Source organism: Hibiscus syriacus, unplaced genomic scaffold (assembly GCF_006381635.1).
Source record: "Hibiscus syriacus cultivar Baekdansim isolate YM2019G1 unplaced genomic scaffold, ASM638163v2 tig00110328_pilon, whole genome shotgun sequence".
Classification (NCBI taxonomy): Eukaryota; Viridiplantae; Streptophyta; class Magnoliopsida; order Malvales; family Malvaceae; genus Hibiscus; species Hibiscus syriacus.
This window is the reverse complement of record NW_024062685.1, coordinates 4406912-4431379: the sequence shown is the minus strand read 5'-3', so window position 1 is coordinate 4431379 and position 24468 is coordinate 4406912. Positions and strand designations below refer to the sequence as shown.

At 35.7% G+C, this 24468-nt stretch overlaps 1 protein-coding gene and 1 pseudogene across 4 annotated transcripts; both read right to left on the bottom strand.

Annotated features, from left to right (window-relative positions):
• Window positions 1-2805: 2805 nt before the first annotated feature.
• Window positions 2806-14276, bottom strand: LOC120118512 (GATA transcription factor 25-like). 4 transcript variants are annotated; one of them, XM_039138544.1, is made up of 8 exons: window positions 13892-14191; window positions 13554-13637; window positions 13350-13480; window positions 6606-6701; window positions 6312-6417; window positions 5980-6039; window positions 5714-5868; window positions 2806-3143 (listed from the first exon to the last, which is right to left on the bottom strand). In XM_039138544.1, the coding sequence occupies exons 1-7, from the start codon at window positions 14189-14191 to the stop codon at window positions 5758-5760; spliced, it is 888 nt and encodes a 295-aa protein (XP_038994475.1). In that variant the 3' UTR covers window positions 2806-3143; window positions 5714-5757. The 4 variants fall into 4 exon arrangements, with proteins under 4 accessions (XP_038994475.1, XP_038994474.1, XP_038994476.1 ...); XM_039138543.1 differs by lacking the exon at window positions 2806-3143 and having other exon boundaries at window positions 5566-5868; XM_039138545.1 differs by lacking the exons at window positions 2806-3143; window positions 13554-13637 and having other exon boundaries at window positions 5566-5868; window positions 13892-14273.
• A 5394-nt stretch (window positions 14277-19670) lies between these two features.
• LOC120118298 lies at window positions 19671-20638 on the bottom strand (annotated as a pseudogene).
• Window positions 20639-24468: the final 3830 nt, after the last annotated feature.

Here is a 24468-nt window from a genome sequence, read left to right as displayed (position 1 = left end):
ATAGGAACTTGCTATTAGAAATAGAGGTGCACCACTATATTTGAACATAATTTTCATAAAGCTAGTATTTGATTGATCGAATTTATCTATAGTGACTCTTAGAATCTAATTTGGAAATAATAGATGAATTGATTATATAAGATTAAACTTTTTCTCATATGAACAATTTTTATTTAGTAGGGATAGAATTTTGCTCTTACGCACCCCTAAATCTTTGGCTGGCACCTATGCCACTACGCTCCACCAATAGGGGAAAGAACAAAAGCTGCTCAAATCAGTGATGGGGTTTGCCCCTTATGCAAGGATGATACAGAGTCCACCATTCATGCTTTTAAGAACTGCACAAAAACTCGCACTGTCCTTACTATCTCGGTTTTGGAGTCTTCAATCGTGGAGTGGCATGGCCAATCATGTAAAGACTGGTTAACCATGTCAGCAGCTAAACTGGACAGCACGGGCTTCACTAGGTTTTTGGTCCTGCTTTGTAACGTGTGGAATAGAAGAAACAAGTGGGTCCACGAGGAGGAACTGCTAGCTGACCGAGAAGTGAATTAACAAGGCATGAGAACTGGTCTCCGAGTACAGAGGAGCAACAGAGACACTAAAGCAGTCTGCTTTGAAATTTGGTTTGTTGTCGAGGGCCTCCAAAGCATCGTTGAATAGTAATCCAATGATCGATAGGTCTTCTTGACGATTTCTCAGTCTGTTCATGATCGAGAATGCATTGCCTTCAATAATAACATGTTTCCATTCATTTTCCAAGGCCAAACGAATGCCATAGATAAAGGCCGTTGCCTCAGTTGATTCTGCTGTTTGGGGGGTTCTAGTTTCATTGCCACCCCTCCTATCACCGTACCGTGGTGGTATCAAGCGACAATTCCAATTGTCGCCGCTCCTTAAGTATCCAAAATGGCACCATCAATGTTAATTTTGATGCACTCAGCTGTCGGGCGAAACCAGAGATATGTCTACCCTTTTGTTTTGGGGTAGTTCGTTACATCAACCGATAGGCAAACAAAGTTGCTCACTCCTTTGCTCAGTAGGCCTTGTCGAGAACTAATCCTTTTTGGTTTTATTATGATGAATCTAAATGTATCAAATCTGTTGTACTTCTTAATGTCATTTGCTCTTAAATGAAAGCTGCTTCTTTCTCCAAAAAAATTGTTTTCGTATCTGTTATTGTGCATTAGGTTGAGCTACCACTTACGCACGAAGGGTCCAGATTTGTTGCAAGTGATCTCAAGTTGCCGGTGGATACATTTCACCGAGTCCAGTTCACCGGAACATGGAGGAGACTGATCTCTCGAGTTAAGAATCATGTTATATGGGGAGCAGGGATGACCGAGAGGGTGCAATCGCACTCTCTAGAAATTTTAAATTTTTTTATATTTTAGATTTTTTCTTTGTATTTTATATTTATTATTTAATTTCGCACCCTCTAAAATTTTATAAATTCACACACCTATGATTTTTAATATAACTTCTTAAATTCGTACCCCCTGAAGTAAATTTCTACGTTCGTCCCTGATGGGTAGGTCAGTAAATGAGACAAGACAGATCGCGAGTTACTCGAGATCGACTCAATCAAAGCTCGATAAATACTAGACACAAATGGACTCGACTCGAGCTCGACTTGAGTTCTTGATGGGTCGAAACAAACTACTTGATACTTGATTCGAAAAGCTCGTGAGCAGCTTGAAAATATAATATATTAAGATTTTATTTTTTTTAAAAATAAATTATTAATAATATTAACATATATGTGTTGATTTTTTTTAAATGTGGTATAAGATTTTCATGTATTTAAGGTTCAGGTTCGAATTTGAGTTTGAAGATTTAATCGAATTAAATTTAAGATTTTTCTTTTCTTTTCGAGCCTTTTAAAGCTTTTACAAGCTTCAGTTTATTATTTCGAGTTCGAGTCGAGCTTGAAAATTTCAGACTCGCGAGTTTTCAAATCTAGCTCCATTTCAGAGTTTTCTAGTCGAGTCGAACTTAGCAATACTCGAACTCAACTCTCCTCGTTTACAGCCCTATTGATGGGGTCCTAAAGTCTGTAACTGGAATGCAGGTAAGGGATCTTAATGATACTCCTGTAACCTACCTTCAAATCTCCGTCCTCTGATTCTTTTCTGACTTCAAACTTAACCAGTCTTGTTTCCCTCCTATTTGTTGGGTTAGGATCCGAGTAACATACTATATGCACGTGTGTAGGAGCTTTTGGAATGTAGATCTGCTGAATTTCCTTTTACATTTTGGTAGGGTAGGAAATTCAAAGTCAAGTGAAATAGTAAACAATCAAGTATAACTGCTGCTTCTGATGGTGAATTCAATCCCGGTGACGATGATCAGTCTGATCAGAAAGCAACCTTTCTTAAGCGTCCGACTGATGGAGCCAGTGATGGATTTGTTACTTCCGTTAAAGGCCTCTTCAACACTCAAGGGCGCAAAGCGAAGCAATTTGTGCTTCGAACTATGAGAAATGAAAGGGAGGGCGATCAGCAGGGACAGTTGAGTGAAGGTGAAGCCGAGATCTCTCCGTTTGCTCGACAGTTGACAATAACCAACGCTAAGAAACTTATTAGGCGGCACACAAAGAAGATCCAGAAAGGTATGCATCTGTTTCTTTCCATTCATTTAGTTTTGTTTCAAACAATTGTGTCAATTTCCTGAGACCAGCCAATGAAAGGATGAAGTTTAGACCCAACTTTTTTCTGGTTCTCGTTCAGGTTCAATTGATATAGATAAAGAATTAAACCAATCGTCTCCTATGAATTCTACCAGTCCAACTGGCATATTAATCCGACTCTTCTAGCGGATCCAAATTCATTGAGGAATTGAATAGGATTCAGTAATAGATCCATACATAACGGAATCGGATCGTTTGAAGGCTTTGAGTAGGAACCGAGCCCACTGTCACAATACAATCATTGCCTGATCAGAAAAAGCTGATGACCATTGCTGCTTTTCAACAACTATCTGAAAGTGCAGACTTGCATTGCTGATCTTCACAATTTGAGCATTGAAAAATTGAAGGTATTCCTCTGCTTGGTTATATAGGCTATTGGATGATATGCCCTTCATCTATTTCCCCTATTACCGAGTACCTGCCTCGTACACCAAGTGGTTCAAGCAGTTCAATTCTGAAAGTTTTGCAGCTTTGAGTCAAATAATTTGTTATTTTGTAAAATACATTTAATAATTTATTTTGCAAAAAAAAAAAAGTAATCAAAAGTTTCAGTATTTTCCTTTTGAGTTCATTTCTAAGACGTGAATCAAATATCGCATACACGAACTAAAACTGATGCTTCAATAAAAAGGATAAACTATCAATATAATCTTATATTGTTCAAGTAACTATCATTAAATTGTTTTAAGTAATGAATTTAAAAGGAGGAGAAATTAAATTCAAGATAAAGACCTAAAACATATTTCATCTGCACTGACATGACATTATTGATCTATTCGCTTGACATCCTTCAAAGGATTTCCGTGGCATAAACTTCATATCATGTTAGAAGGAAGAAACAAATGACAATCTCAGATTTATAAAATGCTTAAGTTTGAAAGTCGAAGCTTAATTCAATTTTTAATTAAAAATATATATTTAGAAAAGCAAATAAATTTATGAGATACTCTAATTATTTGTTAAAACATTACTAAATTTTATTCTATTGATAGCTCACTCTCGATGAAATAACATACCATACCAAATTCAATTTTTTTTTGTCTAACCTAAAATAACTTACAAATTAATGCTTAAAACCAAAGCATCCTAGAGGTAAAGCATCACCCAGAAGTAAGAACTAAATTAGACAAACCTCACTTGCGCACATAATCGCACCAGCATTACATGAAATTTCTGGGTTACTACTTTCACTAACACCACAATGTTAACATTTGCGCACACTCAAATCACACAAGATTGATGATGGGAGAAAATGTTTGCAAATAAAATTAAGGGTAACATGCCAGCTTTTGAACTTGAACAGTTCGTGTTCAAGGCCAGTTTGTGAAGAATCCCAGATTAAATGAATCCAGATATATAATCAGTTTAGCCTTTCACAAAAAAAAAACATACCCAATTTAACCCTCGAATTCACAGATTGCATAAAATTTCACTAACGGTAATTGTTACTATACTGTTATAGTCGTAAATAGTGTTTATGTCACAGTCAGAATGTGAATGATGATTATACAATAAGGACAAGATTTGAGTTTTTATGAAGTTCGAGGACAATATTGATCTTTTTAGGAAGTTTAAGGGAAAATGTTACCCTTAAACTTCCTAAAACATAAATATTGCCCTCAAACTTCCTAAAAAGTCGATGATACCCTTGAACTTCTTAAAAAACCAAATGTTATTCCTCTACATCGTTCACATGTGGACAAATGTATCATTATCATAGATTGTCATGTTATGTTAACACCATTGACTACAACATCAGTATAGTGAACCACCGCTTCAGCACAATAACAGTCAACGTTAGTCAAAAGGTTAATTTAATACAATTCACAAGTTAACGGACCAAATTAAGTGTATTTTCACACAGACTAACATTGATTATGTAGGACAATCTGAGAGGTAAAAGTACCCCACTAGCCTATATATAAAAAAAGATGAATTCAAGTTTTGCCCCTTTAGGATAGTGTATTCAAACATTTAATTCACTTTGTTTTAAGTTCTATTTCAAAATATTTGAGCTATTCCTGTAAATGTTAATCGACTCAGATACTTGCGAAATGTTATTTAATTTAAATTTGAATGATTCTCACATGTATGCAAATGATAAATGAATTCAAAATTTAAGGCTAAAGATACAAATTGTGATCCAAATATTAGAGAAAAATACAATATATATACATATAAAATATTTATACGCACTGATGAACTGACGATGTACCTTGTTTGAGAAAAAAAAATTGCATTGTAACTTATAATCCTCTATATTGTTGAGGCCTGGGAAAACATGGTCAAAGATGGAACCCTAAGTGGTGAGCAATTTTGGGGAACAACTAGCTAAAAATTGCAAGGGCTGGATTAAACTGACAAGAGGCGTGCGGTGAGGAACATTAAAGTTGTCTATCTATAATACCGGTAGAGATAATGGGTAAATGTTTTTACTTTAAAAGTAGCAACTAACTAGATATAATCACAATATGCAATACAACAAGAGGCCCGAAGTGTGAAACTGATACAAAAATATTTGATGAAGTTTAAATTTATCTGCCCAACAAAGAACAGAGAGCTACCTGTTAACTATATTTATATGAACCAACTGGATTAAAACTCGCATTCCACAGACATTTAACTCGCACAGATCCACCAACCACTAGGAAACTGATAGATGAGAACAAGGATTTGACAAAGAAAGGGAATGAAATATAAAGTCCAATTAATTTTTACAGAAAAAGATTAGTCATCTTTTACATCAACAAATACGGCATTTGATTAGTACATAAAGGACGGTTAGATAGTTAATCTAAGATTATTTTTGTGAGGGATAAGATACTGGAGCATACGGCCTACAAGATTATAAAAGCCAAGATAGATGAAGCTTCGGGTAATACATCCGGAATGGTCTTTTTCCCTCTAAAAGAGGTAATCTCATGCAAAAGTACCCTAAACAGAGGAATAGGAGGAGAAAACCTTGTATACAGATGAAGGAAGCTATGATATCTGTACATATAGCACAAGTTTGAAGGAACTTACTAATCAAGATCCACCTGAAACAATGGCCATATTAGCACAGACAATTAGTGATCAGCAATTAGCGCAGAGCCATCACCATTTGAGAAAGGAACTACAATGCTTTGTGTAGTAGGAATAGCGGTTCCAGGATCTGAGCCATTTGCTTCATTATCTCTCTATGTCATAAGAAAATGCAAATCATAGATTAGGTTGATGAAATAATTACTTAAATTAGAACAGGCGGTCAAGAAGTCTAATATAATAAGTGTATGCGTTAAGAAACTTACGTGCTCAACTAGAGTCAGGGAATGATCCCGAGTTTTCTTGGGAATATCCCTCAAAGTACCCTGCATAAAAGTTCCCTTGTTAACAACTCAAAACACGAGGCATGCTTCGCAGAGGGAAAGCATTGATACACATGCAAAATTAAAAGCAAAATGTAGCCCAAGAGAAACGGGACAAAACTTTAACTGTAACCAGGGGTTTGAGGGAGAGGGGAAGGAGCCCACTTCCTTGACACAGCACATTGGCAAACCTTCTCAATCCGCATTTGTGAACCAGAAACAATTTACCCCCACCCCAGAACTGTGAACTATCAAACACAACAAAAGACACCAACCTTATTTGCCCAAAAAAGTCCACAAGCATTGCACAAAGACCTCGGACCAGATGGTCCACGTCGCATCATTGGGGTGGAATTTGAACTGATGCCACAATGAGTACACCTGGAAAAGTAGAAAATGACATTATATGATAACTCCAATTATTATAAACTTATATTGAGAATTCACCAGGAAATTTTGAAGCTGACATCAGTAAATGGAATGCCTTACGAAAGAGAGATGAGAAATATAGCATAGTTCAGAGAAAGAAAAAATAAACAATAACACACTAAAGACGGTATAAAACTCACGAAGTATCTGATAGTTTATCATTATCCTGAGTAGCCGAGTTCTTAGTTCCATCAGACTTCTTGGAAGATGTAAATTGGCCCTTATCACGCTGCATCCTGAAGCACTCACAGAAATCAGAAATATAAATTAACCAACTATGGGAACAGATATAAAGTTATCAATGAGGAAGGACGGTCCCTAATGAGTTTTTCTAGATTCCTTTTCAGTTAAAACAAACCACTGTAGATTATAGATGGTAAAAAGAGTTAGATATTCTATAACTCTTATCCTATAACTCTTATCTGTAAGTAATTTAGATATTCTATAACTCTCATCTCTTAATAGGATAGAATTTTATCTAGACTAATTTGACTTGTATTGTAACTCTATGTATTTAGTCTATTTAAAGGAAACTTGTACCTCTATTTTTTAATAAGAAAATTATCACAGAGAATCAACTTGATCTCTATCACAAACACTTAGTTTCTACATGGTATCAGTTTAGGTTTGTTGATCCATCTACAAACCCTAATTCAATGGCCGGAGATGAAATCTCTTCGATCAGTTCAGATGCAGCTATGTCTCGAGTCACCATGTGGATCCCGACAACTACACATGAAGGTAGTCTTTCTTTTGCAAATGTTGCCGACAAAAAGAATTTTACATGGATTGTGGATTCTGGACCTTCTGACCACATGACGGGAGATCTGTGCTTGCTTAAAGAATTCAACAGAATAGGGACCAAATCTAGTGTTACGACAACAGATGGTTCCTTAGTGGCTATTGAGGGAAGTGAGACAATTCAAGTCAATCAAGAAATTGAATTAAAATCAATGCTTTATGTTCCACACTTGGCCTGCAATTTGTTATCTGTCAGTAAATTGTCTCTTGACTTGGGTTGTTGCACTCAATTTGATTTAAATGGTTGTGAATTTCAGGTACTGGATTCAGGAAAAATGAGTTGCAATGCTACGTTGTTTTGTTTACATACTTCAAGGTTCTCTATCTCCATCGAAACAAGCCTACTCCAGCTGCATCTCACAACCTCTTCCCACATCAGACCATAACCCCAGTGAGATTATGTTATTACATTTTAGGTTAGGACATCCTAATTTCTTTTATCTTGCCAAGATATACCTTGATTTGTTTCGGCATAAAAACATCAAGTCTTTTCATTGTGACATTTGTCAGTTTGCTAGACATCAAAGAACCACATACCCTCCATCTACATATAAACCATCTCATCCTTTTTCCATCATCCATAGTGATATGGGGTCCTTCTAAAGTTAAAAGTGTAACTGGCTCAAGATGGAAAGTGACCTTTATAGATGACCACACTAGAACAACTTGGAACTTCCATATGAAGAAAGACAAATCAGAAACGAGTGGTATCTTTAAAACTTTTCGTGGCATGGTTAAAAATCAGTTTCAAAGCAAAGTACAAATTCTTAAAACTGATAATGGGAGTGAATACTTCTCAAGCACTTTAGGATCTTTTTTTCCAGAGAAAAAGGAATAATTCATATTAGTTCATATGTTGATTGTCCACAACAAAATGGGATTGTTGAGTGAAAAAATAGGCATCTTTTGGAAGTCGCTAGGTCTCTTTTATTCACTTCCAATGTTCTTAAATATTTTTTGGGGAAGCTATTCTTGCTGCTACTCAACTTATTAATAGAATGCCTAGTAGACCACTTAAGTTTAAGTCCTCAAGGAATGTTCTTCTTGACAAATTTCTTTGTTTTAAACCTATGTCTTGCAACCTTCCATTAAAAATTTTTGGTTGTTCTGCTTTTGTTCATGTTTATCAACAACATAGGTCTAAATTAGATCTCAGGTTACTCAAATGTGTCTTTCTAGGTTACTCACCCACTAAAAAAATGTTATTCCCCTATTACAAAAAAGACCAAAATTCAAGGGGAGATTCAAAATGAATTTTAGTTTCAATTTTTTATAGCCTTCAGAATTCGATTGATTTGCCTTCGACTCTACAGCCTACATCCCCATCACGTGCCATGTTACCCTTAATTTCACAACCTACATCCTCGCCACATGCCATATTACCCTCACAGCCTTTGTCTTTTTCATCTTTACAATTATTGTAATCCTTACAAATTCCGGCCCACCTAAAATTCTACAAAAGAAGAGAAAAGTCCACTTTACAACCTAGACGCTGTCAATAATTGGAACTGAATCCTATTACCGTGGAAAATTTGGAAGGTATAGAATCTCCTCATAATGAAAATCCTATTCCTTTTATTGATAATAATGACTTGCCGGTTGCCCCAAGGAAAGGTGTGAGGAAATGCACTGCTCATCCTGTACAGAAATACGATGCATATAGCATATTAATGCCTTCAGTCAAGGCTTTCACGACAAATGTTGATAAAATTCAGATTCCTAGAAAAGTGAGGGAGGCTCTAAAAGATCCTATGTGGAGGAAGGCAGTCAAGGAAGAAATCAAGGCTCTCGAGAAAAATAGGTCTTGGACTCTGACAGATTTACCTCAAGAAAGAAACCAATTGGCTGCAAATGGATTTTCATTGTAAAATACAACTCAGATGGCAATATTGAAAGATTCAAGGCAAGACTGTGGCAAAGGGGTTCACTCAGTCTTATGGCATAGATTACCATGAGACCTTTGCTCCAGTTGCAAAACTAAACACGGTGAGGGTTTTGTTGTCTTTGGCCGTGAATCAAAGATTGGTCACTTCATCAATTAAACCTTAAAAATGCTTTCTTGAATGGCAACTTGACTGAGGAGGTGTACATAGAAATTGCTCCTGGTATGAAGGAAGATTCAATAACTCACAAAGTTTATAAATTGCAGAAATCATTGTATGGCTTGAAGCAATCCCCGAGGGCTTGGTTTGACAGATTTCCCAAAGTGGTCATTGGAAGTGGTTACAAGCAATGTCAAGTCATTGGTAGTGATTACAAGCAATGTCAAATTGACCACACCTTGTTTATCAAAGTAAATAAAAAAAGGAAAAAGAACAATTTTGATTGTTTATGTGGATAACATCATGATCACCAGAGATGATGCTGAAGAAATTAAGAGGCTAAAAAATTTGCTAGCCAAAGAATTTTAAATCAAGGACCTTGGTGGTCTTAGGTATTTTCTTGGAATAAAGTGGCAAGATAAAAGGCTAGTATAGTGATTAGTCGAAGGAAGTATATCCTAGACCTCTTGACAGAAGCTAGTATGCTGGGTTGTATACTAGCCAATACACCAATGGAGCCTAACTTGAAGTTCAGAAAAAACGGTGAAGGCATTCCGGTTTGCAAAGAGTAGTACCAAAAGTTGGTCGGTAAGCTACTTTATATCTCTTACAAGGCCAAACATAGTTTTTTCAGTTAGTGTGGTTACTCAGCACATGAATGATCCAAGAGAAGAGCATCTCGATGTTGTGAACAAAATCTTAAGGTATCTTAGGATGAATCCGGAACATGATTTAATCTTCAAGAAAAGTGAAGATAGATAGATAATAATTTTTACAGATTCTAGTTGGGCTGGAAAGTTGACCGGCAAAAGGTCAATAACTGGATATTGTGCCTTTGTGTGGGAAAATCTAGTTAACGTAATCACGTTTTTTGATAAAAATAAGAGGCATCGTTAAAACCCCTTCATAACCATTGGAATACAAAGTAACTCAACGGACATTGGAAGGAGGAAAAGAGTGCCTCAAAGAATTTATTACCAGAAACCTATTACACCGAACAATAACACCAGTTACAATCAAAACAACCCGAAAACAGAAACAGACCCATTACACCAAACATACACAAACTTTTAACCTATCTCTAACTTAGCAAATTTATCTGCTTCTCAATTAGCTACTCTCTTAACATGCCTAACAATAACACCTCTATCCACCACAATAGAAGCAATGTCTTTCACCACTGACTCAAACAACAAGGTGCTAGCACCAGGGTTTTTAATCCAATCCAAAGCCACAGAGCAATCAGATTCTAAAATACGCCTCCAATTCGCCGATCTTCCTGACTCCAAAAGCAGCAGCAACCCTCTTTTAATTGCCAACAATTTTGCCAAAATAGGAGGATCAAGACCTACGCTCTATGCAAAAGTTCCCAACACCACACCGTTCTCATCTCTAAGCAGCCCACCAATACCACCTCTCTACCACATCTTCTCCATAGCATCATCCACGTTTACTTTAACAAAACCGGGGGAGGAGACCAACTCACATACTCGGATGGCACCTCCTTATAACTCGGAAGACAATCTGCTAAGGTAAGATCCCCGACCAAGCTGTCAAAAGGAATTGACACCTTAGAGTATTTTGAATAAAACCATGCTGCCACCCTATACCTTGTGAGAAAAGATAATAAAGCATAATCCACCTTCCCTTTATTAAACACAATCTCATTCCTTAGCTTCCAAATCGACCATAAAATAGCCCATGGAATAAACCCCCAAATGGTCGATCGAGGCACAAGATCAAACCAGGTAGAAATCAACGCAGCAGGACTTTCAGGAACAGCAAACGAAACATTCCATAACCGCAAAAAACATATCCATAAATCCCACGACACTTTACAGGAAACAAACAAATGAAAAACAGATTCCGGAACCAAACCACATAACAGACAAAAAGAATCTTCAATCCCTTGAATCCCACACTTAATTAACTCCACTTTAACTGCCACCTTTTTATGGACCACCTGTTAGACGAACGATTCCACCCGAGGAGGAGCCACCCCAATCCATACATGCCTTAACCACAAACAGCTAGCATCAAACTTGTCAAGCAGTATTCTTAGACAAGACTTGACCGAGAAACAACCATTCCTTTCTCCTGACCAAACAAAACTATCCTCAAGCAAAGGCAAAGAATTAAAGTTATACAACAAAGACATAAGTTCATTCCATTACACCATCTCCTAATTGACTAGATTTCTTCTTAATGGAATGTCCCAAAACCAACCCGAGGAGTTCGGTTTTCTGAAATCGGCAATCCTCCCCTCTTTATTATTCGAAAGAGAGAACAATCTTGAAAATCGCACTTTCAAAGGAACATCATCGAGCCAAGCATCATGCTAAAACGAAACTGGTTCCCTATTACCCACCTTCAGGTGAAAATTGCTCTGAAAACAAGCTCCAAAATCATCATTCGAACAACAATTTCTAACCACCCCCTTCCCTTCCACAACCACGAAGCTTTATAAGAGGCCATGTTTTCCATCCCTATTGAATTTGGATCAATCTTGTTGTTACACTAGATTACCCTTTTACACAACGAGTTTTTCTCATTAGCAAATTTTCATGCCCATTTTCCTCCTAATAACGCTCTATTCATAAGCTCCAAATTGGGAACACCAAGCCCTCCCAAAGCCTTAGGCTTGCATACGATAGACCAATTCACCCAATGAATTCGACTCTTCTCAACCGAATCCCCCCATAAGAATTTTGCCATAATTGAATTAAGCCTCTTCAAGACACAACTTGACATTCTGAAAATTGACATAAAATAAATCGACAGGGAACAAAGTATTAATTTTATCAACACTACTCTTCCTGCAATAGACAATGAAGCATTCTTCCAACCAGCCAATTTCTTGTAAAACTTATGAATAACAGGATCCCACAAGAATGCCGAGTTCTTCGCCCCAAGAGGTAACCCCAAATATTCCGTTGGAAAGGCACCCATTGTACACCCAATTGTAGTAGCCCACTCACTAAGAACAACTTCACTAACATTTATTCCATACAGCCTACTCTTTGATAAATTTAATTGCAAACCAGACATCATTTCAAAGAAAATTATCACAGAGAATCAACTTTATCTTTGTCATAACACTTAGTTTCTACAACCACCACAGATATCAATATTCAATTTACATGGACTCAACTATATACATATTTCTAAATTATGCAGTTACTTAATCATTAGTAGATGTATAATCCTTCCCCATTTGTCCATGTAATCCTATTGCTGCATTTACACCTAGAGCAGTGAATTAAAATAGTATTTTTTTACTATTTTTTGAGTTCTTTAATTTAATTTTTTCCCCTCTTGAGAGACCCTTATTCGACTTCATCCATTTCTTCAACATAAAAGCACCTAACAGTCCTAACTTGCCCGACTGTAACAGTTTAAACCTTACACTTTCGGTTAATAACAAAACCCCCTAAATCAACAATATTTTTGGATAAATAAACCATTAATGAGTTTGAACTTTGGTAATATTAAATGCAAAGTTATGAAGGGTGCAAGTCACTAGAACCCTTATATTATTGAGGCACAAAATGCAAAAAGAATGTGCTTGCTTGAATGAAGTAAGGTGCAGCATACATGGGTTTTTTTACATAGGTGTGTCGCGTACATATATAAAATAACATTTAAGATATACAATCATAAACTCCCATGAAAATGAGCACGTGAAAGGATAAGTAGCACATGAGAGTTAACATAACTCTCATGACATAAACCATGAAAAGGAGAAATGAAAAGGGCCATAAGAAAAAGATGCAAAAAAAATGTAAATAAAAATCATTTACTTCAGCTATCCGTACAATCATCATAACTCTAGCAATATAAACCATACTGTCCTCAAAGTGTTGATGCTCAGTAATTCCTCAAACCCCAAAAGGGCCATACTCACTATATTAATTCCAAGGGTAGGTTGTTAACATCAACTGCAAGATTGATAAAAGGATCTCTCTAGTTTGATATTTGATGGGAACTTTAGCAAGCACAGACAGCTAAACTAACTGCATGTCAGGGAAGGAAAATGCACACCTAAGAGCAACTTCCTGGCGAACACCATATCTGACTTTCTTAACAAAGCATCGCTCTTTCCTCTTCTGACGAAACCTATCTAACGAAGCTGCCCTGTGTGGTTGATTAGATCTCGGAAAGTCCAAACCACCCTAAGAATGAAAACAGGGTAAAAACCAAAGAATGTAAAACAATTTCTAAATTCAACAAATTTAAGAGAATTACCCGTAGGTTCTGAGATGACATTTCAACACCATGGGGACCTGAAGTCAGTTCACATCCCCCTAGCAGTAATAACACGGCGTGGAACTGCAGAAATTCGATTCGAAATGAAAATCTTTACAATGTGCATTTAATGGGGGGGGGAGGGGTATAGAAACAGGAATGATGAGAAGCCTGATGTTGAGGTTCAATATTACTTTAACAACTTAAATTAAGTGAAAATGAAGTCATATTTCTTTTCAATTTAAGTCGTCTTTTGGTTCTTCAAAACTCAAGCGTTTCAGCAAACCTTAATTTGGCTTAACGGGAAAGAAAAAAAAGACTGAAGGGGAAGGCGATACCTTATCCGGAGTAATTTCATCGAATACATAGACCTGACCGCGAAACGAGAGAGTGAGCTGGCTTGCATCGTCGGCTCGCTGAACGATAGCTAAGTCAGAGGCTGAAGCAACTGCGGCTGTGGCATACATAGGATCGGTGGCGACGCCTTCAACTCCGATGCCGTTGTCGAGAGGATGAGCGTCGTAACCAATGTTTTGGTGGTTATCAACGGACGCCGAGGCTGAAACATCGTCACATACGTCGGTGCCGGAGTCGGAGATCGGAGCTGAAACATTCATGGGCTGGGACTGTCCGTACATTGATGAAATTGGAATGTTGAAGCATTACAGGGAACAAATTGGGGAAAGGAAAGTGAAAGCGAAAACCTAATTAAGTATTTAATTAATCAATGGGTGTGGTTAATTTTTTAAAATGGTTTTTATTTTTTATTCGTTAAACTACACCAATAGTCACTAAAATTTAAGTAAATTTTTGTTTTCCTTATTGAAGCTTCAAAAGTAATAAATTGATCATTGACATTATCGATTTATAACAAATCAACCTCTCGTCATTAATAACCATTTCTGAAGTAACCGAATGTTGATGTGGTTGTTACAGCTACATTGACCGCTCTTTGATTCCATGAAAAAGAATTTATTTTTTCAACGAAAGCTCTTCTTTTCTTTTTCAACTTTTCCAACTTTTCATTCTCGTCCATATCCTTCCTCTTCTTCCCTCTTCTTTTCCAACCTTTCCTTCCCCACATTGCGCTTCATCTTCTTCCTTATTTGAAGAAAAGGGAAAGGTTAGAGATGCTTTTCCAACCTTTTTTTCTCCTTCTTGTTCTTCATCTTCTTTCTATATGGCTCTACAAAAACAATAACACAAAAATCATCTTTTAGGCACCTAATAAAAACATGATTAACGGGATTTACTCGTAAACAAACCATACAAGAATAAATCAAATCTTAACTTAGTTACTTCATGTATTCACTCATTGGAGATGCTTTTACCACGGTTCAATTCTCAATATGCAAACCCTTACTACTTTCTACAGTTTCATTAGACCCAGAGTATTTTTTTATCTCCACTTTTGCATTTTTTGGCAAATTCTTTATAAAACCCATAAAGTTTTGAGATTAAATATGAATGGTTGCTTAAGAAATAGCTCCAACCGTTAACCCTTGTTTGAGCCATGATGATTCATAGAGAGATTTTTCTAATCAAATAATCTCGTTCTTTAAGCTGAATGTAACCTGATTTCGATCAAGTTTAAGGAGAAAAATGGTGATGAGATTTTTGATATAAAAAGAAAAAAGAAAATATACAACACTGACATATGAGTAAAAATATTATATAGTATATATAGGGTAGTAGTGAATAATCTAAGAAAGCTCTATTTGGAGTTTGAAGAATGAAATAGATGTATATTTTCTTTCTTTTTATATAAAAAAATCTCATCACAAGTAATAAACAGAACTACAAGTTATAATTATGATAAATAATTATAAAAGTATTATTAATTTGGACTAACAAGTAACATCATAGAAATAAATAATGAATCATGAGAAATAAAAATATTAAAATATAGAAATTAATTTCCAAATTAATAAATGAACCAAACCCATAATTTAGAGACACATGCACCTTACATGCTCGATAAAGTTCTTTCGATGTTATGTTGCTTATTAGTTGCCTTTTTCCTCAATTTATAGTCCATCAGGTATTACTTACAGTCATGCAACTACGGTTGCCTTTTATATGGATACATTTTTTTTGGTATGTTGGAAAGAATTACTCGATGCCAAAGTTTACATGTTCAAACTTATTTGCCAACAACGGCGATTGATAAAGTTAAAGACGATGTCAATATTGTGGGATGATTTAAGATAATATAGAGAAGTCATATATGATAACTCACCCTGAAAAATAATTCTTTTTGAGATGAATATGCAATCCAAATATTTGTTTCTCCATGGCCATACACAGTCACATAGGAAGAGGATGAAAAACAAGTAAGAGAAAAAATTTTGGAAAAGAAGAGAAAAGAAGTACCAATGAGAGAAGGAAAGGTTAGAAAAGAAGAAAGAGTAGTTTTCTTTAAACAAACAAATTTTTTTATAGAGTCAAAGAGGGGTCAACATAGCTGTAACATGCCACATCAGCATTTTGTTACTTCAGTAATGGTTACTAACGACGAGGTGACCAATTTATTATAAATCGATAATGTTAGTGATCAATTTGTTACTTTTGGAACTTTAGTGAGAAAAACAAAAATTTACTCATACATTAGTGACCATTTGTGTAGTTTACCTTTTTTTCTTTAACAAATGTTTTTTTAAACATTTTACGAGAGTTTCAAGTGGGAGCGAATCTAAAGAATCTCTGACAACTTATTTTGTAACCCCCCAGACCGATAAGGTTAACCCGATCCGATCCGGGAAGTCATATTAGGGCCACCGGAGCGACCCACTGTAAAAATAGCGGAAAATTTAAAACTTTTTATCAGAACATATAAACTTATAAATTCATTTGTCGCTATTTAAAAATAAAACAGATCTTCAGACTCGTATATAAATCAAAATACAATTACATGCCCCCTAATCACATGTACCATACTCTGCAACAACGCCGGAAGAACTCCCTTACTGAAGTCGATAGCTGCACTGGTACAATTCTTTTAGCCTGAAAAGATTAGTAACAGAGTGAGCTTTGGAAAGCTCAGTAATACAGAACTACCAGATGATGCTGATGAACGTGCAGATACAGATAAATATATATTTCCTTTTTGTTTCCGAACATTTACAGATTTTTATGTTGAGCAGAGATCCTACTGATATTTCAGGTGGTAACGGACAATGAGCTTTCGTTTCAGAGAAATATTTCGAATGACTGAGTTCAGGAGATCATAATAGGTTATCTAGTGTGTTCCAAAAAAAAACCATGTAACTTTTCAGATCTTTTTAAAACATATATATATATATACCCCCATCCGTCACGAACAAAATGTGTAGGTTCCCCAGAACCATACAACCCCATCACGAACAGTAAGGCCCTGAGCACAATGCCGAGGAGCCTACAAGTAAGGCCCTGAGCACAAAGCCGAGGAGCCTCCAAGTAATCTTCCTCCAACAATACCCCCCCAATAAAACATGTTCCGTCCGTAAACGGATATATCAAAAATCAAAACATAATTCAAGTCAAGTATCATATCAGAATCCAGGTCATGTATCATATCAGAATCCATGTCAACATCATATCAGAATCCAGGTCAGGTATCATAACAGAATTCAAATTTGAAATCATATAAAATATTCATGAAATTAGGGAACACACCAAAGTTTACAGGTATTATTTAGAGGTACTGTATCAGGCAGAGAAACACAGTTCTTCAGTATGTCGATAGAATGTTGGAATTTAGAATCACTATTGGAAGAGTTCATTAACTGACAGAATCATCAGTTATTCAGAATGTGACTTGAGCTGATAAGGAAGAAATGAAGGTTCAGGACATTTATATTCTATGTTGATTGATCGGATTATCAGACAACTCTTACATGAATAGTTCCCAGAACTAATGCCTGTCGATTGGTCAATTCATTGTTCTTCCAGGGTATTTACTCTTTAATACCATAATTCTTGTCCATAGACCATTTTCGGAATCATCGTTGAATAGATCTTCCAATGTCTTTATTTCATTTCCACACTTCCACAATATCATGAAATGCTGACATACTTGATTAATTTGTTCATAACCCATTGTAATTGTACACTACGTAAACTCATCAGAGTTTCCAGACTTGTCCAAATCACTTACTAAATCCTCAGTCATTGAGGTTACCTATTTCATTTAGCAGTCATCTCCATTCCAGTTACTTCAGGATTTTCCAGAGTAATTCAAACGTTCCTGAATTTCAGATAAATGTTGTACTTCCATTCCATTCAATTTGGTCTTCGTGGTTGATTGTCGAACAAACGTCCAATTCTTAATACTGAATACGATCTAGAGTTGAGCTGAGTTGAATACTTCCAAAATTTATCATTGAGCCAAACTTGAGAAGACGAACACGCATTCAAGTAATATCTATGTCGTTCAGGTACTGACATATTATTAAGGTTGATCGGGTCACTTAAGTTATGTTCCATAACTTTTAAAGGTAGTCCAATACCTATGCTTATTTGGATTCCTTAATTAATCCAAGGCATTTACTTAATATAGGCCAAAAGGGTATTTTGGTAATTTTGGTGTTCAGTTTTATTCCATTCATTTCAGAGCTCGAGGATATCCAATCATTCCTGAGCTTGGTGATATTCTTGAGTCATTTCCATTACGGGGGTATTTTGGTCATTTTACAGATTCAGCGTATTTCAATCATTTCCTTCCGTCCGATCTTACTATTAAATTCATAACTCGGATATTTCTGGGTCAAATGTCTTCTCAGATTTTACAAACAGAATATCAGGAATTTTCCTGAACTAAGTCAGGATCTTAACAATCAAATCCGTACTTAATCGAGTTAAGTACGAATCCTTAAAGTATTTTCTCATTCAGAGTCAACTCAGACTATTCTACCTCTTAAGGGCATTTCAGTAATTTCTTAACCAGATAATTTCGATATTAGCTTTTAATGAAAATAATTATAATTTAGAGATCCTATGATTAATTGATTTCTTGAACACTCTCTGATCTTGAAATGATTCCCTTAACAGACTTCTAGTATCTTTCACAAACCCTCATAAGACTAAAAATCGTTTATCCGCATTTCCTAATCAAAACTAGCATTTCTTATGCACATCAATAATTTTTACCAGATCAATATGTCTTTTCAGAGTTATTAACCAACTTCCAGGGACAATTCTTGTCATCTTAGAACATAAGGGTATTTTCGTAATTTTATCTTACCATATTATTCTCACAATTTCTCATCCAAGTACTTTTAACATTTAACCTTGATGAAATAAATTATAAGTTGCAGATACAGGGCTGATTTCTTTATCACTAATCACAAACTTGTAATTTAATCTAACAATTCCTCAATCTCTTATATTAGTCATTCGATCCGTAATCAGTTACAGAATTTCTACCACATCATATCGAGTGTATAAATTATTCAACTCCTCCAAAGTGTCCAACATTATCTTGTTCATGCATTTATCAATATAAACATGTTCCATAAAGCATAAAGAGGTAGTAAAGTATTACCTCGATTTCTTTGCCATACTGTTTAACCATTAAATTCCATTTGAACGCCCTCGATCTTGAAATCAACTTCCAATATTTTCCTCACGATCCAGGTCATCAAAATTACTAAATTGTATCCAAATAATTTCCTCGACATAAAGATAGCTTATTAGAATTGAAATAATAATTTGTAAACCCAATTAGTATAATAGAATACATGTGGGGTTACTTTAATGATTAATCACTAAAAATTAGGGACTGAACCGAATTAATTTATACTATTGAGCCATAAACTAAAACTAGAGAAAACTATGAGACAAGACCATGTTCTTACCAAGACTTGAGGACTCATGATGATTTTCCACTTATTTTAATAACCAACCACGTGATTTTCCTTGGGAATCATAACTCCATTTTTCAAATAATTGATGTGTGAAGCATTGCCACATAACTCACATGGAGTGTCCCTTGCATGCACCACTCTTAATTATTAAATCTAGTTGTATCATGTGGCAATGAACCAAAGACCAAAGCATCCTCTATGCATGTTACGTGTCACATGGCCAGTTGCACCGACTGTTTGATGCTCTCCCTTTCCCCGTGGACTCTATAGCTCATTACAAAGCCACTCGGGTTCGGGTTAATGCCTGAATTTTCCCCAAAGCAACCAGCTCTTTGGCCTTAAAGCTTCGGGACGAATAATCAACCAAGCTCCCGAGTCGGATTTGGCAACCCAATCGCAACCTGTTGATGGTACAAAGGGCGTAGTTATGAAGGACGCCGCAATAGTCGAGCCGGCCAGATCGTATATCTTTACCTTCCATCATTTCCTTCCTCAGAAGAGCAGTACCATAACCGATTTGCCTCACCAAAGAAAGATCAAACTTGTTAACAACAGTCTGCTTAGCCATGGCAAGCACAATCGGATGCACAACCCATAAATGAGTTATTCTATACTTCTCTATATTCCTAAAAAAAACATCCTAAAGTCAAACCTGGATATTGACACCAACGAATTCCCCTTCTGCAGCTGTTCGTAAGCTATAACTGCCAGCCCACACACATGGAACATTGACAATACACACAAGTAAACCCGATGCATATTCCTCGCAAGTTCTTGATCCATGGTTACCATCAAAGCCGCTGCAATGAAATTCCAGTGTTAAAACAACACCCTTAACCTTGTTTAACAACTCCGGGACAGTCACAACAAGCTTGGGAATGGAATCTTTGACTTTGACTTGTTTGGAGAGTTCATGGAGAAAATACAAGGGGTTGATCGTTGTAGCAATGGCGTCTATGGCAGTTACATCGAAGAAACCAAGAGGAAAGTGGATAGAATTGGGTGCAAAGATCATGACTCGATCGGTTCTGTTGATACCCAATCAAGAAAAGCATGGGAAAGCTTGAGGACAGTGGATTTGAGTTGAGAGAAAGAGGGAGTTTTATCAGTATCAGCATCGATGAGGGCTGGTTTATCAGGGTAACAACCCATGTTTCTGAATAGAAAAGAAAAATGGAAATACTTGGTTCCTTGGGGTGAAGAAGGGGTAGTCTTAAAAACCAGAAAATACCATCTCTTCATAGCCAAATTTCTCCATCAAAACCTTTTCTTTTCTCCTTTGGCCAAGCAAATCCTTATGTTAGAGATATAACAGAATTCCAGAAACAATGGCCAATCACGTTAAACAAAGAAATATTATAAAACAAACCCCAAAATATTTTATAAATTTGTGTTTCTAAATATTTTGAATAAAATAATAATAAAAGAATTATTTCTTTAAATCAATCACCCATCCCTTATCTTGAGATTTATATATATAAAAACAAATCACTCCCCTGTATTCAATCAATCACTTATCTCTTATCTTGAAATATATATATATAAACAAATCACTCCACTGTATTCAATCAATCACTTATCTTAGCTTTATAAATCCAATACATATATTTATCCATTTGATAAAATATTTCACTTTCTTAATTTATGTACTAAAAAAATATTTAGAAATTTAAAAGCGGACTTTTTTTTAAATACTCATTCGATAAAAAAAATACTATATAAAAATTCTCAATATAAAGTAGTTTATAACTTATTCAGTATCATAATTAATATGGAAGAAACATAACCCCTAAATTAGGGTGTTACAATTCTCCTCTCCTTAAAAGAATTTCGTCCTTGAAATTTATTCATGTCACATTATTGCAGAATTGAAACTTCCATCGGTTCTTTCATATCTTTAAGTAGCTTTTACAAAAGTACGAATCATCCACTAATCCTTAACCAGCTGAGCATACATTCTTATCACAACTTTTCCTCATTTCAAAAAAAGAATCCGAACGAAAATTTCCTTAAGTAATCAATTCAGTCTTTGTCATGAGAATAGGCTCATAGAGCAGTAGCATATACCAATTTCATTTCCGGAGTCAAGTCAGAATTTTTCAGATAAATAACTCTCACATGGATCGTGAGGTACTTCACAGCGTTTAAACTGATGTTACTGGTATTCCTTTTAGTACAAGTATAGCCTTAACAGATAGAAACTTCGGTTTACTCATTACAGATAGGGACTCAGCCCTGGAGTTCCGGCTCAGAGAGGTACGATTGCAGTCTAGGGGCATGTATTGATCAGACATATTTTGACATTCAACCGGCCGGTCTATCTTGAAAAATTTTGACTCAAACCATAGCTCTGATACCACTAAATGTAACCCCCAGACCGATAAGGGTAACCCGATCCGATCCGGGAAGTCACATTAGGGCCACCGGAGCGACCCACTGTAAAAATAGCGGAAAATTTAAAACTTTTTATCAGAACATATAAACTTATAAATTCATTTGTCGCTATTTAAAAATAAAACAGATCTTCAGACTCGTACATAAATCAAAATACAATTACATGCCCCCTAATCACATGTACCATACTCTGCAACAACGCCGGAAGAACTCCCTTACTGAAGTCGATAGCTGCACTGGTACAATTCTTTTAGCCTGAAAAGATGAGTAACAGAGTGAGCTTTGGAAAGCTCATTAATACAGAACTACCAGATGATGCTGATGAACGTACAGATACAGATAAATATATATTTCCTTTTTGTTTCCAACATTTACAGATTTTTATGTTGAGCAGAGATCCTACTGATATTTCAGGTGGTAACGGACAATGAGCTTTCGTTTCAGAGAAATATTTCGGATGACTGAGTTCAGGAGATCAGAATAGGTTATCTAGTGTGTTCCCAAAAAAAACCATGTAACTTTTCAGATCTTTTTAAAACATATATATATATATATACCCCCATCCGTCACGAACAAAATGTGTAAGTTCCCCAGAACCATACAACCCCGTCACGAACAGTAAGGCCCTGAGCACAAAGCCGAGGAGCCTGCAAGTAAGGCCATGAGCACAAAGCCGAGGAGCCTCCAAGTAATCTTCCTCCAACAATACCCCCCCAATAAAACATGTTCCGTCCGTAAACGGATATATCAAAAATCAAAACATAATTCAAGTCAAGTATCATATCAGAATCCAGGTCATGTATCAGATCAGAATCCATGTCAACATCAGATCAGAATCCAGGTCAGGTATCATAACAGAATTCAAATTTGAAATCATATAAAATATTCATGAAATTAGGGAACACACCAGAGTTTACAGGTATTATTTAGAGGTACTGTATCAGGCAGAGAAACACAGTTCTTCAGTATGTCGATAGAATGTTGGAATTTAGAATCACTATTGGAAGAGTTCATTAACTGACAGAATCATCAGTTATTCAGAATGTGACTTGAGCTAATAAGGAAGAAATGAAGGTTCAGGACATTTATATTCTATGTCGATTGATCGGATTATCAGACAACTCTTACATGAATAGTTTCCAGAACTAATGCCTGTCGATTGGTCAATTCATTGTTCTTCCAGGGTATTTACTCTTTAATACCATAATTCTTGTCCATAGACCATTTTCGGAATCATCGTTGAATAGATCTTCCAATGTCTTTATTTCATTTCCACACTTCCACAATATCATGAAATGCTGACATACTTGATTAATTTGTTCATAACCCATTGTAATTGTACACTACGTAAACTCATCAGAGTTTCCAGACTTATCCAAATTACTTACTAAATCCTCAGTCATTGAGGTTACCTATTTCATTTAGCAGTCATCTCCATTCCAGTTACTTCAGGATTTTCCAGAGTAATTCAAACGTTCCTGAATTCAGATAAATGTTGTACTTCCATTCCATTCAATTTGGTCTTCGTGGTTGATTGTCGAACAAACGTCCAATTCTTAATACTGAATACGATCTAGAGTTGAGCTGAGTTGAATACTTCCAAAATTTATCATTGAGCCAAACTTGAGAAGACGAACACGCATTCAAGTAATATCTATGTCGTTCAGGTACTGACATATTATTAAGGTTGATCGGGTCACTTAAGTTATGTTCCATAACTTTTAAAGGTAGTCCAATACCTATGCTTATTTGGATTCCTTAATTAATCCAAGGCATTTACTTAATATAGGCCAAAAGGGTATTTTGGTAATTTTGGTGTTCAGTTTTATTCCATTCATTTCAGAGCTCGAGGATATCCAATCATTCCTGAGCTTGGTGATATTCTTGAGTCATTTCCATTACGGGGGTATTTTGGTCATTTTACAGATTCAGCGTATTTCAATCATTTCCTTCCGTCTTGATCTTACTATTAAATTCATAACTCGGACATTTCTGGGTCAAATGTCTTCTCAGATTTTACAAACAGAATATCAGGAATTTTCCTGAACTAAGTCAGGATCTTAACAATCAAATCCGTACTTAATCGAGTTAAGTACGAATCCTTAAAGTATTTTCTCATTCAGAGTCAACTCAGACTATTCAACCTCTTAAGGGCATTTTTAGTAATTTCTTAACCAGATAATTTCGATATTAGCTTTTAACGAAAATAATTATAATTTAGAGATCCTATGATTAATTGATTTCTTGAACACTCTCTGATCTTGAAATGATTCCCTTAACAGACTTCTAGTATCTTTCATAAACCCTCATAAGACTAAAAATCGGTTATCCGCATTTCCTAATCAAAACTAGCATTTCTTATGCACATCAATAATTTTTACCAGATCAATATGTCTTTTCAGAGTTATTAACCAGCTTCCAGGGACAATTCTTGTCATCTTAGAACATAAGGGTATTTTCGTAATTTTATCTTACCATATTATTCTCACAATTTCTCATCCAAGTACTTTTAACATTTAACCTTGATGAAATAAATTATAAGTTGCAGATACAGGGCTGATTTCTTTATCACTAATCACAAACTTGTAATTTAATCTAACAATTCCTCAATCTCTTATATTAGTCATTCGATCCGTAATCAGTTACAGAATTTCTACCACATCATATCGAGTGTATAA

Bases quoted from the DNA above. Each gene is read 5' to 3' on its own strand.
- LOC120118512 (XM_039138544.1), bottom strand. From the start codon at position 14,191: ATGTACGGACAGTCCCAGCCCATGAATGTTTCAGCTCCGATCTCCGAC. The intron at 6,702-13,349 runs GTGTGCATTTTC...TGAGTGCTTCAG, and splicing joins CGCCAGGAAGTTGCTCTTAG to GATGCAGCGTGATAAGGGCC. The intron at 6,040-6,311 runs GTTGGTGTCTTT...ACTTTTATGCAG, and splicing joins GACTTTTTTGGGCAAATAAG to GGTACTTTGAGGGATATTCC.